The sequence below is a fragment of the Zootermopsis nevadensis genome, unplaced genomic scaffold, assembly GCF_977971745.1.
Source record: "Zootermopsis nevadensis isolate Lab colony 2312 unplaced genomic scaffold, Znev_1.0 Znev_ptg000024l, whole genome shotgun sequence".
NCBI classification, from domain to species: Eukaryota; Metazoa; Arthropoda; class Insecta; order Blattodea; family Termopsidae; genus Zootermopsis; species Zootermopsis nevadensis.
The window spans coordinates 3145950-3163571 of record NW_028259156.1 but is presented as its reverse complement, the minus strand read 5'-3'; the positions used below and the strand labels follow the sequence as shown (position 1 = coordinate 3163571).

At 38.8% G+C, this 17622-nt stretch overlaps 1 protein-coding gene and 1 long non-coding RNA gene across 4 annotated transcripts; both read right to left on the bottom strand.

The window, feature by feature from the left end:
* Window positions 1–768: 768 nt before the first annotated feature.
* On the bottom strand, window positions 769–2034 carry LOC147872678 (uncharacterized). Its single transcript, XR_015536965.1, has 2 exons — window positions 1300–2034; window positions 769–1095 (listed from the first exon to the last, which is right to left on the bottom strand). It is a non-coding gene; the product is annotated as an uncharacterized LOC147872678 (long non-coding RNA).
* A 4385-nt stretch (window positions 2035–6419) lies between these two features.
* Window positions 6420–17571, bottom strand: LOC147872677 (uncharacterized). 3 transcript variants are annotated; one of them, XM_087355477.1, is made up of 4 exons: window positions 13610–17571; window positions 13012–13134; window positions 12197–12355; window positions 6420–10454 (listed from the first exon to the last, which is right to left on the bottom strand). In XM_087355477.1, exons 1-4 carry the CDS (start codon window positions 13727–13729, stop codon window positions 8484–8486), a joined length of 2373 nt encoding a protein of 790 aa, XP_087211603.1. In that variant the 5' UTR covers window positions 13730–17571; the 3' UTR covers window positions 6420–8483. The 3 variants fall into 3 exon arrangements, with proteins under 3 accessions (XP_087211603.1, XP_087211604.1, XP_087211605.1); XM_087355478.1 differs by having other exon boundaries at window positions 13012–13131; XM_087355479.1 differs by having other exon boundaries at window positions 13012–13222; window positions 13610–13719.
* Window positions 17572–17622: the final 51 nt, after the last annotated feature.

Here is a 17622-nt window from a genome sequence, read left to right as displayed (position 1 = left end):
AGAAGCCATGTTCGGCAGAGACAGTATATGGCATTCAGCGAGGCTGGGCTGCATATCTTGAGGAGTCCTATGAAAAAAATTTGAAAATTTTCACAATATCCAAAAATCAAAAAATGCTGGAAATTTTGTGAAAAGTGCACAAAACCATTTTTTTAAAAAATTTGGGAAAAATTTTGAAGCTGAATATTTTCAAATTTTTTGGTTTTGTGCGTTTTTGGACAATTTCCAGCATTTTTTGATTTTTTGAAAATTTTCAAAATTCCACTACCTGATGCCTTGCAGAACCCGTCTCTCTCGGACAGTTTCTGATGTACTGTGTCTCTCACGAATGCGGTCTGTGCCTTACTCGGGCTCTGCACGGACCGGTCTCTGTATGTCAGGGATCTGAAGTGTCGTCTATGAGAAGCTCAGATGCGGCAGACAACACGTGAGGCAGACTCGGACCTGCAGAGACCAGAGTCCTGCAGAGGCCAGGTGGTGCAGACACCGAGGCAGGCAGTAACTGGGTGAGAGGCCAAGTCCGGCAGAGACAGATTGTGGCATTCACCGAGTTTGGCAAGCATCTCTTGGGGAAATATAAGAAATAATATTCAAATTTTTCAAAATTTTCGAAAAATCAAAAAATGCTGTAAATTGTCTGAAAAGCGCACAAAACCAAAATTTTTTGAAAATTTTTAAAATTCCACCTCCTAATGCCTTGCAGAACCTTTCTCTCATCAACATCAGTTCAAAAATGGTAAGGGCTGTGATATAGTGATCAGTCTCACATAATTATGTTAACTTTTACTTGGAATAAATTAATTTCAAATACTGAGGTGAGTGTTTCTAATGCAACAACTACAGCAACTTCCTGCCATCCAGAGAAATGCGTAGGCGTGAGCTCAGCAATTAATCCAGATATGAGCCTAGAATTGCTCTGCAAAATGTAATATAAAAAGGGCAGCCAAAACATGCACTGTTAGATGATTTCAGGTTCTCACTCTGGTGAGTAGAAAGATGGCTGTCTTCTGGGTTGCACCAACATTTCAGAGGTCAGCTGGCTCTTCCACATCCATGGCATCAGTGTCCATCCACCCCCAAAGAATAGCACAGTTCCTGAAGTGAAATTAAAGTAGATTACTGCAATGGGATTGTTATATTTTTGGTACATGATATGAAGTTGATGCACAATAAAAAGCCACAGATTCCTCCTAATCACCATACAGTATCAAAAAGAACAAAATTATTTAAAACCCTTTCCTTCAAAGTAAAACTCGATCAAACTTAGTATTTCATTAACACCTTGCTATTTCAGTTTACCTGTTTGTTTTCAAACACCGAAACTTCTCTTCTTTCCTGACAGCAGGAAGTTTAACTGCACACCCATGAAACAAGGTATCTCCCAAGAAGCCCTTCCTCTGCAAACATGACCATGGAGATACACAAATAAAGTGTAGATGTACTTCCATTACAAGAATTAAAATTATGTTAAATGCATTTTCATTATTACAGCCCATAAGGTTCTTTGCTAACCATTTGCACAAAACAATATTTCATTGCATGAGTATAAGCCAATATAGGCATCTTAGCTCCATAATAAGAGGCAACCCTAAACACAAGCAATCCATCTGTTGATTTTATTTCTAAATTAAGCACTCTCCTTAATTTTGAAATTCTATTACATTACCTAAATGGATACTACATTGCAATCTTAGTGAAGAGTACAACCATGATTATTTACACTTTGTTGGATTTTATTTACAATTTGCAGTAAAATACCTAAATAAACTGGTATTTATATTCTATATGTACACACAAAATTACTTAGAACAGTTACGAGATTCAGGATAGTCATTTTCTGCGCTGTAACGTTGGATGAAAATTGCAGACTTCTGCGTTGTAACGTCGTGTGATTGGTGGAAATTTACCAGTGCTTCAGGGCACATGTTACAAGAGAGATTCAATTCAATTCATTTATTAAAGTGCTTGACAACAGCCAAAAAGGCCAATAACAGCAATACAATACAAAATAATAATAATAAGGGGCACAAATCGGACCAGCAGCCTCCTCGTGGCGTGCCCTGGACAGTCTTTGTACTGACAGATGCTGCCGTCTGTGCGTCGGGCCAACCACCCGGCACGCAGTTTAAACTGGTTCCTAAAAATAATGGCAGTAAAGCCACTTCCTGCCGGCCCGTTTCGGATGTGGGCCCTAGAGGCGCTGGGAGTGGCACAAACCATGGGGCCGTTCGCATGGGGTGGACGGACGATCTACGGCGTGACCTTCTTGCGTGTCACGCCACTAGTGATCCTTCGCGGAGAGGGTACATGGCACGGATGCATCCTGAGCACTCCGGTCTCTCGCAACAAAACCTGCGAGACCATGTCAACCATCTGCGAAGGAAAGGCTTTGACTTCGAGCCGCAAGATCCAGTTGCAGCTACGCCGCGAGTACAAGCGCGAAGAAATTAAAAATATCGCACCATGTCCTCCAGCTGCGACTGTTGATATCGACATTAAAACGCGGTTCCACCAATTGTTGAACTCCTGTGAACATCTGAAGGACAGGCATCGAACAGTTCACCACAAGATATCGCTGCGGGCCAAACATCTGGCCGAAATCCTAGACGAATTCCTAAAAGACGATTCTGATCTGCTTACTATCAATTGCGTCGTTTACACTGCAGTTAGGTCATTAGTAACCCCAGCCCCGCCTAAAGTGGCAGAAAAAGCTGAGCTGCAAACAAAACGTCTGGACGCGAAGTTAAAGTTGGAAAGGCAACTGGTAACCAGAATTCACTGCGTGATTGAGTATGTGAACTCTGGTCGGAGATTTACCACCAAGCTGAGGCTTGTTGCCCGCTCTCTCAAGGCCAGATATCACACACTGAACAAGAATACGCTGCTGACCATCAAGCAGCACTCTCTGGACAAAATACGGGCACTAACCGCGAACAGGAAGAAGTTAGTGAAACGTTATAGGGCCGTGTATGCCCTTCCCGTCTCTTCAGCAAGAACACTCCAGTCGTTCATACCCCACCAACAGCAACGGAGGTCGAGTCATTCTGGAAGAAACTCTACGAGCACACACAAACATCAATCTCGTATCTTTACATCTTTTTTGTGTGGTACAGAGCCCATTCCACCTTGGTTGACAGAAGGGCGCACCGTTCTTATTCCGAAGAAAGGAGATTTGTCTAATCCGGAAAACTACCGACATATTACCTGTCTTATACTGTATACAAGGCGTTCACCTCCATCTTGAACCATATCGACCCTATCTGGAAAGAGGTATACGAGCAGCGGGGTTCAAAACGTGGCATTGCAGGTTGCAAGGACAATCTGTTGATTGACAGATGCATCTGTCCAGATGCGGTCCATTATAAGCGCAACCTGTCAATGGCCTGGGTGGACTACAAAAAAGCTTTTGACACAACTTCTCATGAGCTGATTGTCATCTTGCTCAAAGTGCTGAAAGTCCAACCTGACATAGTGAGATGCATTGAAAATCTGCTACCGTTCTGGAAAACGCTCTTCACTCTAACATCTAGTAAGCGTGTAGTGTCAACTGAGTTGGTATACTATCACCGCGGAGTGTTTCAAGGTGACAGCTTGAGCCCTCTTCTTTTCTGCATCTCGCTACTTCCTCTTTCAGTTGTGCTAAGACGCGAGCGTGGTTACATGTGCGGTGCACTGTCCACCCGCAGACACAAAGTCACACACCTTTTTTATATGGATGACTTAAAACTTTATGCTGCCAGCGACAGTGGCATTCAAAGTGCACTGAACACCGTGCAAGTATACACTCAGGATATCGGCATGGAATTTGGATTGGACAAGTGTGTAGTTCTGCATTTGAAATGGGGAAGAAATAGCAATTTCGGCGAAGACGTGCAACTCGTGGACGGAAGCATCATACACCATCTTGATGCCGAAGAGTCCTATACATATCTTGGTGTGTGTGAGAGTCATGTCCAAGATGCCTCCAAGGTCAACGAGACTCTGTGCAGTAAGTATAGACACACCCTACGACAGATTTGGAGTTCCAAGCTCCCTGGTAGAAACAAAGTCACTTCCACCAACATGCTTGCTGTTCCGATCTGTGCTCTATACTTTTGGAGCAATGAAGTGGACAGTTAACGAGTTCAAAAACCTGGACAGGGCCACCAGAAAAATGATGACCATGCACCGAAGTCTTCACCCTCCCAAGTCATCTTGGCGGTAGAGGTCTCTTGGATCTGGAGAATCTTCACAACAGGATAGTTCTGGGTACAGCTCATTCCATCATTAAAAGCTCTGATCCCCTCTTGACATTCGTATGTTCGCATGAGTCTGCGGGTGTGGAGGCGTTATATTTCAGGCGGCAAAGAGAGCAGCAAATGACCTCGGATTTGACTTCGACATCAGCTCAGTTGGACGGCGAAGACAGTTGCCCCGCTTGACACTGACGTCAGATCAATTCAAGGGCACTGTTAAGAAGGCTGAGCAAACTTTGTTGAATAATTTATTCACATTCCATGGATCCATAAGACAGTCAGATGACAATTGGATGTGGAAAAAGTCATAATAATAAAAATAATAATAATACATATTATAAAGTACAATTCATACTATTATATAAATGTCACATAATACAAAACAAATTATTCACCTAGAGAAATGATAAGGTACAAACAGATCTACCCATTACACACAAGAAAAATTTATCACTTATTTGTAAACAACATAAATTCATTGACAGAGTAAAAGGCGTGTGTAATTTAGTATCTTTTTAATGCTACCTAAAATTGCTCCTTCTTATTTACGAGACTTGTGAGAGTTGATGGTAGACTATTGAAAATTTTAATCCCTGCATAATATGCACTCTTCTGAAAACATCAGAGGTTAGCAATTGGTCCATGAAGCTGATTTTTATTCCTTGTGTTGACACTGTGTACAGCAGGATTAGTTTGAAAGAGTTCTTGGTTATTTACGATAAAGTTCATTGTTCCGGGACCAATATGTTGTTACTATGCATATGATGACTTAATCTATTGTACATAACCTTCTCAAGTGCTTTAGAAAAAGAAGTTAATAGTGAAATTGGCCTCTAATTTGTCATACTAGTTTTTTCACCTTTCTTCTACAGTGAACTTACTAGTGATATTTTAAGGCGGTCCGGGAAAATGCCTGTGTATAGTGAATGATTCCAAATGTGGGTTAATGGACAACTAATTGAAGCTGAAAAAGGTTTAAAAATTTTACTTGTTACTTCATCATAACCTAATGAGTTTTCTCATTTGAGGGAATTTATTACACTTTTCATCTCTGTTTCTGTGACTGGAATAATATTAATACTAGGAATTTTTACAGGAAATGCAGCTTTTAAAAATGAAACAGCATCTTTTCTCCCCACTTGATGTAAATTTAAGCTTTCATTGTTATTGACTGTAAATGTTGGTGGTATATACAGTTACCACCGAGCTTCAAAAGGTTGGATGAAATATTGCAATCGCAGAACATCCACGCCTTCAAAACACCCAAGGAAGCCCACAAGAGATTTCCTTCTCCCGACGGACGAAAGGGGGTCTGATTCAGCACGCAGGTAACTGACGGGCTCTTTTGAAAATGGTAATGAACTTACGGGTTCCATAAAGATTGTGGAATATGTTGACCATATAAACTACCACCAGCATCACAGGAAGAGTTATGCTCCACAGAATTAGTCTCCGTGGTAGCTGACTAAACAGAAAGACAGTTTGTGAGTCAAGACTTGCAGTTTGCAGTCTCACGCTGAGAACCTGCTATCCGAAATGAGAATTAACTGTGACTTTTCTCAGACTTAGTAATTCTGCTTCATACCGGTGGAGGTTCCAAAAACACGCCATACTGTGGTTTCCCGTGACAAATGCCGTGACTGTAAGCCGAATTTAAGTAAGCCACGACCACATCCTTCCACACCATATCCAAATTCATTACTCACTCACCAACACGTCGTTCGACACTCATCAACCGAGCCACTTGCAGCAGCGTCATTTAATAAACTGCACACACAATGGACTGTGAAATAAACAAAAGAATGATCTTAAGTGTATCCTGAGAGGTCTGTAGTAAATGTGCCCGTGAATCCGTAGGTTGCCTACTTGGAATTCAAATTTCACTGGTTTACAGTCCAGGACATCACTAGGACCCACAACGGCCTTTCCCACTGTTGCAATGCCTCAAAATCGCCGTTGCTGTAGTAGAAGAAAAATAACAAACAAAAATGAGCTATAAAAAGAAGGCTCATAACCATGTTCACCAATGGACCACATCCAGAGCCACATGAATCCACACTCAAACCTCCCACCTTCCTTCATTAAGATCCATCTACATCTAGATCTTCAAAGTTGTCTCTTCCTTTCACGTTTCCTAAAAAACTTTGTTGTGACAGCATAAACCAAATACAAAACTAACAGACAAACAGGTCTTAGTATTCATTTATTGAAAGTGCAGCTGTGTTACTGTAGATGTCACATCACTCCTACAAAGATATTAACACAGCAAATAACGCATTGTATGTATAATAAAACACAATGTTTATCAGCTTCCTTAATTACATATTTTCTACTGCGTACTTAACTATTTAAGCTGCCAACAACAGCAAACAACGTCATATTTCAGGTTGTCAGAGTAGCAAGTCTTAGACGACCATCTTCATGAATGTAACATCATGTAGTCTGGAAAGAGTCTGCAAGAGTTTCACATTTGTTTTCTGCCTCTTTCTTCAGGGCAGAGGCAGCAATCATCGACAAACATCTACCAGACCACACGGCATAACATCCCAGAAGACAGTCAACTTCAACAAGAAATAATGTTTGCGTTCAGCTGTCAGATAACTTGAGTTCCTCTATAGAGGATATGGACCCAAAATGACATACTATAAACAAAAATCAGTTAAACACATTAACTGTGACATCTGAATGTTCAACTACATGCTTTATGTACTGTCTGGAGTATGAAGAAATGTCTGTTACATATGGCATTATTTAAAAATAAATTTACAATATAAAATTCCCAGTCTTATTTTTGGCCAAGGCCTTTTGTAAAATTACGCTCTTACATTTTTCTCATAAACTATTAATACTATTATGTTTACCAATTACGATGACACAGCAAGTAATTTTATCAAGATTAACAACATATAAAAGAAGCACTATCCTATTCATAAGAAAGTAAAAACCAGTTGCGGCTCGTGAGTCTGAGTAGTGGTAGTGCTGCGCAGAGCGGAAAAATCAGAATAGTTTTTCAACACATAACCACATAAGTAAATTTACATCAGGAGAAAACCTAAATGTGCTCGATGATGTTTTGACCATTTCTAAGCCTGGAAGACAATTTAGAAAAAGTAATTTGCTGTAACTATGATGCACTTCCTTTGCTCATTATCATTACCAGAACAAAAAATAGTCCGCACACAGAATTATTGAACGCTCATTAGCAATAACCACGAAACAGATTATGATACAGAAACCAGTTTAAAACACGTGGTACCAGGCAAGCGTGTTTACTATAAGCCGGCTGCGGGGACTGCAGCTCCGATTCGCGCTGTAACAGTGAACTGCCCCTCACTCCACCTCGACACTACGCTCGCAACTTTGGACCGGCCAGCCCACCTGAAATCCTTGCATCCCTCATTCTGCTTCTCGCTCCTCGCCTGCGGATTTATTGTCAGTTCAGCCGATTAGTAGATAATGACAACGTAAGGGGCAATATTAAAATAATGATATAGAGGAAACAATTTTTTTTTTTCAATTTTTGAAAAATTATTGGGGGTGTTGTAGCTCTTATGGATGGGCCACCACTGGTAAAAACACATTCAAGTGATCAAGGTCAAAGCATAGTAAAAGTTAACACCATAATAGTAACGCATCAAAGCTCTAAATCCAGCATTGTCAAATAAACATCCTGACTGACTATGTTAAATACTCTGTGCTCTTAGTTCTGTGTACCGAGTTCAAACACAAACCGTGTACATATTTTAGACCAAAGTTGGCGGGTGAGGAAGACAAAAGAAGAGCAATTACCATCACTTATGTCTTATTTCCACAGTCGTCATTGGAAATCCTTCTTAATAAATTTATCACAGAACTTAGGCCGTGAATGTTGACAAGTTTTACTGAAATTCTTAGACCTGTTCATTTCTACCTATTTTTCATAGTACATTTCCTCTTTTGCCACACGTTACACCAGTTCCAGAACATGTTCTCACACACACATCAATTATGAATAAGATGACATTTGCCTAGAAACTGGAAGCAGAAATCACGTGATACGGATGCTGTGTATATAATTATGCCTCCACAGAATACCCTGACAATGAAACGACGTATTACACACATGATAGGAAAAACACCATTACATATATTAATCATTCTTGAGATCAATCATACACACACAGAAACATGGACACTATCCATGTCACATGCTCTAATGTCTCTTCAGATGACTCCACTGACTGAATGATCTGTCACACACAACACAGGTTATGAATGTAACAAAAGATGTTTCTTCAGACAAATCTTCCAAGCAAATGATTTATTACACACGTCGCACGCATATGGACCCTCTCCACTGTGCATGACTTGATGTTCTTTCAGATTAGTCTTGTGAGTGAATGATTTATTACAAACGTCACAAGAATATGGACGCTCTCCACTGTGTATGACTTGATGTTGTTTCAGATTACCCTTCTGAGTGAATGATTTATTACACACGTCACACAAATATGGACGCTCTCCACTGTGTATGACTTGATGTTGTGTCAGATGACTCTTTAGAGTGAATGGTTTATTACACACGTCACAAGAATATGGGCGCTCTCCACTGTGCATGACTTGATGTTGTTTCAGATTACCCTTCTGAGTAAATGATTTATTACACACGTCACACAAATATGGACGCTCTCCACTGTGTATGACTTGATGTCGTTTCAGAATACTCTTGTGAGTGAATGATTTATTACAAATGTCACAAGAATATGGCAGCTCTCCATTGTGAATGACTTGATGTTTCTTCATACTACTCTTGTGAGTGAATGATTTATTACAAACGTCACAAGAATATGGACGCTCTCCACTGTGTATGACTTGATGTTGTTTCAGAATACTCTTGGAAGTGAATGATTTATCACATACGTCACAAGAATATAGACGCTCTCCACTGTGTATGACTTGATGTTCTTTCAGATTACCCTTCTGAGTAAATGATTTATTACACACGTCACACAAATATGGACGCTCTCCACTGTGTATGACTTGATGTCGTTTCAGAATACTCTTGTGAGTGAATGATTTATTACAAATGTCACAAGAATATGGCAGCTCTCCATTGTGAATGACTTGATGTTTCTTCATACTACTCTTGTGAGTGAATGATTTATTACAAACGTCACAAGAATATGGACGCTCTCCACTGTGTATGACTTGATGTTGTGTCAGATGACTCTTTAGAGTAAATGATTTATTACACACGTCACACAAATATGGACGCTCTCCACTGTGTATGACTTGATGTCGTTTCAGAATACTCTTGTGAGTGAATGATTTATTACAAATGTCACAAGAATATGGCAGCTCTCCATTGTGAATGACTTGATGTTTCTTCATACTACTCTTGTGAGTGAATGATTTATTACAAACGTCACAAGAATATGGACGCTCTCCACTGTGTATGACTTGATGTCGTTTCAGAATACTCTTGTGATTGAATGATTTATCACATACGTCACAAGAATATAGACGCTCTCCACTGTGCATGACTTGATGTTCTTTCAGATTACCCTTCTGAGTAAATGATTTATTACACACGTCACACAAATATGGACGCTCTCCACTGTGTATGACTTGATGTTGTGTCAGATGACTCTTTAGAGTGAATGATTTATTACACACGTCACAAGAATATGGGCGCTCTCCACTGTGCATGACTTGATGTTGTTTCAGACTACTGTTCTGAGTGAATGATTTATTACAAACGTCACAAGAATATGGACGCTCTCCACTGTGTATGACTTGATGTTGTGTCAGATAACTCTTCAGAGCGAATGATTTATTACACATGTCACACAAATATGGATGCTCTCCACTGTGTATGACTTGATGTTGTGTCAGAAGACTCTTCAGAGCGAATGATTTATTACACACGTCACACGAATATGGACGCTCTCCACTGTGTATGACTTGATGTTTCTTCAGACTACTGATCTGAGTGAATGATTTATTACACACGTCACAAGAATATGGACGTTCGCCACTATGTACACGTTCATGTATCTTCAAATCACGATTCCGTCGGAACAACTTATTGCACACATTACAGGTGAATGTATGCTCTCCACTATGTGTGAGTTGATGTCTCTTTAGAACACTTGGCCAACAGAATGTTTTACTGCATACATCACAGGAATTCGGATGTCCCCTACCATCGTTAAGTTCATGTTCATTCTGAGGCCTCAGCTGAAGAAAAAGAGAAAAGAATTACGATAAACTTAACATAATGAACAGAAGACTGAGTTTGAAAGCAACATGATAGGTTTTTCTACCAAATCCCAATATCTGACTGCAAGAATTTGAAGTCCACATCACTGTTTACAACAGTTAATTCACTGAGGTATGTGACGTAATCCGGAGCCCCTGACCTCAACTTACAGCCCCCAATTTAACACCATACTCAAACAATAAATGCCAAGTCACTCTTATCTTGGTTCTTATTCTGTACCAGATTGCATCTGAATTCCAGTAAACACACTTTTTTACACAGTGGAACAGCTACATGTAAATTTGTTGGTTCAATCACTTGATGGCTACTTACAGCAAGAGATTAAATATTTTGGAAACCCTGGTCTTCCATTGCATGTGTGTTCTAACTTTGAATGGTAGGTCGCTGTATTAAAAGGTAAGCACTCAAACTTGGCAAATATATTACTCTAGATGCAGTGGGATAGGAAGATGTTGGATGCTAGTTCATTTAGTTCCTTGATACTTGTAACAGAAAGTTGGGTTTCTTGTCAGGCCTGAACTCTGATACATATTAAATGCACTCCTGAATGACAGCATGGTACTTAAGAGGTTCAAAAAAAATCTCTAATGCACGGAATAGAAGAAAAGTCACGTATGCCAACTATCCCTGGATTCTCATCCTATATCATAACATACATACTCAAGTTCTTTGTATCCAGCCAGGCTTGTTATTAGAAAACCTATAGCAAAATGAATCGACTTCTTGCAATAGGCAAGCAAAGAGTTAACCAGTCAGAGTCAAAGTATCAAGAAGTGGGGATTTATGAAGTCATGATTTGCTAATTCAAATATAAATTCAAAAAATTAACTCAAATAAATAACCCAGATTTTTAGAAATGTATTGACTGACAACATGTAGCTTTCTCTATTTGTCAATAAGAACACCAGCACATCTTCATGCCTTAATAAGTAACAGAAAACAAATAAAATTTACTGTCAGGCAAAGTGATGTACAGTCTACAGTAATAACGACTGTTCCAATAAACCACTTTCCTAACTTTATAATTGAACTACCAAGATGACCACTTTTAAAATTTTAATTTTTTAAAAACATATTTCTACCAATTTCATGTTCAAATCAAACAGAGCACAAAATTCCATGTAATTATCACTGTCACTGTCAGAAAATACAGTGCCACCAATAAATCTAAAATCCCAGAATGAATGTAAACTACAAGTGGAGATTTCACTCAACTTCACTTTTGGGAGTCTCTTATTACACCACAAAGCCCCTCTCTCCCCTACTGACTGTCACGCAGCAGTTACACAACTTTAAAACTTAACGACAAGATAAATGACGCAAAAACAACAAAGTTGTTCAGAGTGTCGATTCCAATTTTATTCTTTCAGTGATATCACTTATGATGAGAAGAAGGCAAATGGGAATAAATAATACATCCATCCTAAATAAGATCTACTGTGAGTATAATCTGGTAATTCAGCATACCATATCCTTACTTCTGATGGAAGGGATAGAGCCTGAGTGAGTTACTGCTAAAAGAAACACAGTACTCTGAGTCCATGTGTAGAATAATTCACAGGATCTACGTATGTCTGAAGATTTTCTATGATACCATTCATAACTTAGAAACAATTTCAAAATTTATTCATCAGAAGCGACTTTATTCTTTTGGATGGGCAGACACACATGAGGACAATTGACACTTCAATGGACTTACCTCCTGTTCATACTTCATAACTAGATTTGTTATTGGAATAGGATGTTCCTCAATTTTTATATCTGAGACATCCTCAGCTTTTACACTGATGACCTGATTTCCATCCTGACACATATCACTGTCTGAATCAGGTTCATCTTTCAGTGGATCCATACAGTTCTGTAAAACCACCATACACATATACCAGGTCTTCAATGTATGAGGTTACGGTCGTGCTTACATTGCGTTATCGGCTGCTGCTGTTGACGAAGGCGGGACTTGTACGCGTGAGTCACGGGCGAATCAGTTTCAGTGCCGCTAGTAGCAGCGAACTACGTATATTTCTCGTCACTAATACATGTTATTACATTAATTGTTTTTACCTTAAATCACAAAAAGAAAATATTCGACAATTTCCCAAGAAGAGCTTCGTTGAGTATTTCAAAATATGTTCACGAGATGTGAAGCTTGCTTGCAAGCACAAGGAAGTCACTTTGAACATCTTTTGTGATTTAAGGTAAAAACAATTAATGTAATAACATGTATTAGTGACGAGAAATATTTGCAGTTCGCTGTTACTAGCGGCACCGAAACTGATTCGCCCGTGACTCACGCGTACAAGTCCCGCCTTTGTCAACAGCAGCGGCCGATAACGCAATGTAAGCAAGACCGTGACCTCATAACTTGGAGACCCAGTACAATTATTATGTTTGAGAAATGTTGTTTTTATAAAACAGTTATCCTTAAACAACATGCATGAATGCATGTATCGATACATTTGTACATACACACAAACAGATAAGAACCATAAATAATTTGGTTGAAAGGAGTCTTACCTTCCATTCATCCTTTACTATGGGAAAAGTTGATGGTGTGTAAACTTCATCGATTCTCACGCCAACAGATTCTTCACTCAGAACATCCACATCATTTTCTATCTTGATTTTATCAATATTCTGCTGTGAAATTATGAGTTAAACATAATTCCTTGAGATGGTATGCATTAAATGCAGGTATAAACTGGATGAAAATCTACAATACCATATCCTGAAATAGAATATCGGGTGCCCTCAAGCTAATACTGAGTATATTCAGGATAAAATTGTACCTCAAAAAATCTTTTTCATATAAAATTTTCCAGAAACAAGAAAATGCATTAACCTTGTCTCGATGAAACAAGAAATTTACTTGAGTATTGATGCTAAGGTACATATCTCTTACACAAGCATCTCACAATCCATCCCCATAGATATACATACACACCTTCTTTCATTTATAAAGGATAATTCCACACTGTTAACTGTGTAGCGGTCATGTTCATGATAGCCATAACATAATGAACACAAGACGGGAATCATTTTCAACCACATTATAACATAACGACTTGAGACCTTTTTATATAACTATTAGTTATGTTTGTTTTTATATACTCACGATGGTATCCTTCAGAGATGGAAATATTTCCTCAGCTCTGTGCAATATTATTCTTGGCACTCTTGTTGCAACAGACTCCTGAATGTTCTTAGGGTATGAAAAATGTTCATCACACATCATGATTGTATAGGAAACTAGCTTGAAACAATCCTACTAATATTGCTTCACACTTCTGTACAAACGCTGACAATGCTATGAGCGTCCTTTTGTAGTCAGCGATAACTTTTCCGCCTTCCAGTGCACAGATTACAGAACTAAACTTAACCGTAGGTTTTCTCGGCGGGTGTTAAAAGTTTCATGTTAACCAACATTTCAGCAAACAATGCAATTTCGGTCTGGACTTAATAGATACGAAATTTGTAGAAACATCTTCCCATCGGATCACGCCATTGAATAAAGTGAAGGGCGCGACATCCCAGAAGACAGCAAACTTCGTATCTGTCGCCGTGTGAACGTGAAATCTTACCCTCAATCTGTGTAATTCCTTCTGTTAACAGAGAATACCCTTTCCTGCAAAGCGTACAAACAAATAGTTTTTGTGTCACATGTCGAAATATGTGCAATGCAAATCAAAAGTTTAAGACAGTAAGCTTAAGTTTTATAAGCAATTTTTCAATGCCAGTAAATTCAAGTTCTGATAAGTTTCTCAACCTATACCTTGCACCAATTTGCAGGGAAGGATCAAGAACCTGAAGACTTGGATCTCATGAGGCCTGGTTGTAAGTTTGCTTGAAATCCAGAAACAAAAAAATATTACAGGGTTCATTTGGTAATGTAAGATAAAAGGGATGAAAAATAGAGACTGCCTTATTCATTGGGCAATAACCCATTTCTTTTTGAGCAGTAACTAAAGCTATCTGAGCCAGATACTAGATACAAGGCACTTCTTAATTTCTCTCACTTTAAGCACTTGACCTTCAGACAAGGACCGAAGAATACAAAGCTTCCCATTAGACCATATTCTGAGCCAGCTCAATACAGTCTATACCCTCACACACCACCTAAGATCCGTTTTAATATTATCCTCCCACTTATACCTAAGTTTTTCTAGTGGTCTCATCCCTTTATGTTTTCCAACACAAATGTTGTATGCATTTCTCATTTCCCACCATGTGCTAAATGTCCCACCCATCTCATCATCTCTGATATATTTACTATAGCAAAATGGCTTATGTTCATAAAGATGCTCGATGTTCCTTAAAAATAAATAAAATGAATTTAATTAGGCCCACTATGTACAGTCAAAACCCTGACACAATAGCACCTTGATCACTGCTGCCACTTATATACAAAGTTTTTGAATATAAATTCCAATATATTGATCAAATACAGAATCCCTCAGTAAAGTACCTTATTGATTACCAGCTATGTGCAAGTTAAACATACGTCATAAGCACTGAAATTATGCTGAGTTACACTACACCACCCATGATAAACAGAAGCTGAATGTATCTTCATACCAGAGGCAATATCAAGCCCCCTGCCCTTAAAGTCTAGGGCTGCTACAGCACCCAAAGCCCAAATTCTTGGACTACATCTCACATCTTTTATCTGTTCTCCAATTTAAGATTTTAGTCCTCAGTATCATCAGTGTCTGAAGTGAGGAGTAACTTCACTCACAAAATATAAAACTATAGAGATGACGGTAACCAAGAGGAGACGTAGCAGCGGAGCATGACCTGTCCAAAAGTGTTGGCCAAATCCCAAGGCACCAGTTGTGAAAATTTTGGCAACTGAATATATTCATCATATGTGATCGTCCATGATGTACATCACAAGTCACAACATGGCACTTTTATACAACAAACGGCAAGAAATTGTTTTTTAAAGTGTGTGCTGGGATAAGACACTAAATAGGAATGCTTTTTTGTGGTAACAGGGAGCAATCCAATTTTTTTTAAATGATCCACCAAAATAGAAATAAATGACAGCAGTTCAAACGCACATGCCCCAATTTAAAATTGTTATGGAGAACTGTGCATTGATCTGAAACATATTTTGAGTGACCAGGCCATCCATTTGCATTTGACACGTCTTCACTTTGGGTCTTGGCCCTATGGTCAGCTGAGATTTTTTGCTGTTTTCTTCAGTTCCTCCATACCATTGTTGGAACAGAAAGACCATGAACACTTCTCAATTGATCATCACACTGATCCTCCCATTGGTTCGGGGCAGGGTACACCATTCACATTCCGGCACCTATAAACCTAGCCCCACACACCCTACTGGCATATTCATCGCCCAGATGTCGGAGGCAGTATGACCTCTGAAATGTTGGTTAACATCGACCAGACTACACAGCGCAACAACCCAGAAGAAAATCTTCATAATGATGCTTTACAGTTTTAAATAATTTATTTCAATTGCACACTCATAACTGCCTATCTACAAAGTTGTGTTACATAATATGTTTCCCACATATTATTAACTTAATAGTCAAAGAAGGACTGGAAATTCCTAATGTGCAAAGAATCATTGAAAAAGTAAGAACAACAGTTTCTCATTTCAAGAGGAGTACCAATGCTAATGAGAAACTCATAACTTACCAACAAAATAACACTGGCAGACAAGCACTTAAGTTGATTCACGATATACCAACTCGGAAGTCGACTTATGACATGTTAGAACGATTCGCACTACTAGAGGAATCACTTAAACCTACAATAGCATTTATTGATAAAGATCTTCCCATTTTGTCTTCTGAAGACTGGAAGATAATCTGGGAATTGATACTAGTCCTCAAACCATTCCAGTCAGTTACAAAAACAATGAGTGCAGAAAAGTATGCCACAGCATCTCTAATCATCCCACTTGCAATTGGCCTGAAGAATGTTTGTAACATTCTGCTGAAAAAATCATTTTGCAAGGAGGTGCAGCACGTGATACAGTGCTGAATTAGATTAATACAAGAGCGCTTTGGAAGCCTGGAACAAAGCACAACATTGATGGTCTGCACATTTATTGATCCTCGCTTTAAGATGTTAGCATTCTCTGATAAACAAATTTCAGAAAATGCCAAGCAGAAAGTGACTGCACTGATTGCATCAAAAGTCAACCATAATGTTGATACCACACCACATTCACCAATGGTCACTACAGATGCAGATGAATTGTGCGTGTGGAATTATATTGATGTATCAGTTGCAAGAAATCCACCAAGAATAGTTAGAGCAACATCAAGAGCCATTGTAGAGGTAAATCGTTTCCTTGAAGAAGCATTTCTTCCAAGGAACGAAGATCCTTTGCAATGGTGGAAAGCGCATCAATTCAATTATCCACACCTCAGCATGGTTGTCCGTGAAATATTTTGTGCATTAGGCAGCTTGGTGCTTTGTGAAAGTTTTTTTTCAAAAGCAGGGAATCTGATTACCGAGCGTCGGAATAGATTGAGCAGTAAGAGAGCAAATATGTTTGTGTTTTTGAATTGTAACCTGGGGAATGTTAGTTAATTCTGTTATTTTCTTGCTTCTTTTATGCTAATGTATTTACCTTGTGTTCAGTTTCCAAAATGGCTGATTGTTTGCAACATACCATATTGTATACGAAATGTTATATTTTAAAAAGAATAGTAGTTTAACTAACGTTAGGCGTACACCTAACCTAACTGAAAACTTTCATTTTAGATACGAAGTATTATATACAATATTCTTGTAATAAAGTTATTTTATTTTATTTTTTAAATAACCATTATTTCAAATACAACTTACACATTCTGAATTTTCGACATGTTAATTTCTGTAATTTTATTATTCATAAAATCAGCTGTACTGTAATCACACGTAAACAGAACAGCAACAGACAGCCAATCATATTCGCAGTTGCATCACTGTGTACCACCATAGTCAATTTTACCAATGCAGCGATGAGCTGAATCACAACCGTGGCAGAATATTAAATGCATGCTAGCATCTCGAACACTTTCACCGTGTTTGAGAGTGTGCTAACACAGTCACGCCTGTGATCACAGAAGAGCAGTTTAACTCATCACTAGTTTTTGCACCTGGACCTTTCCA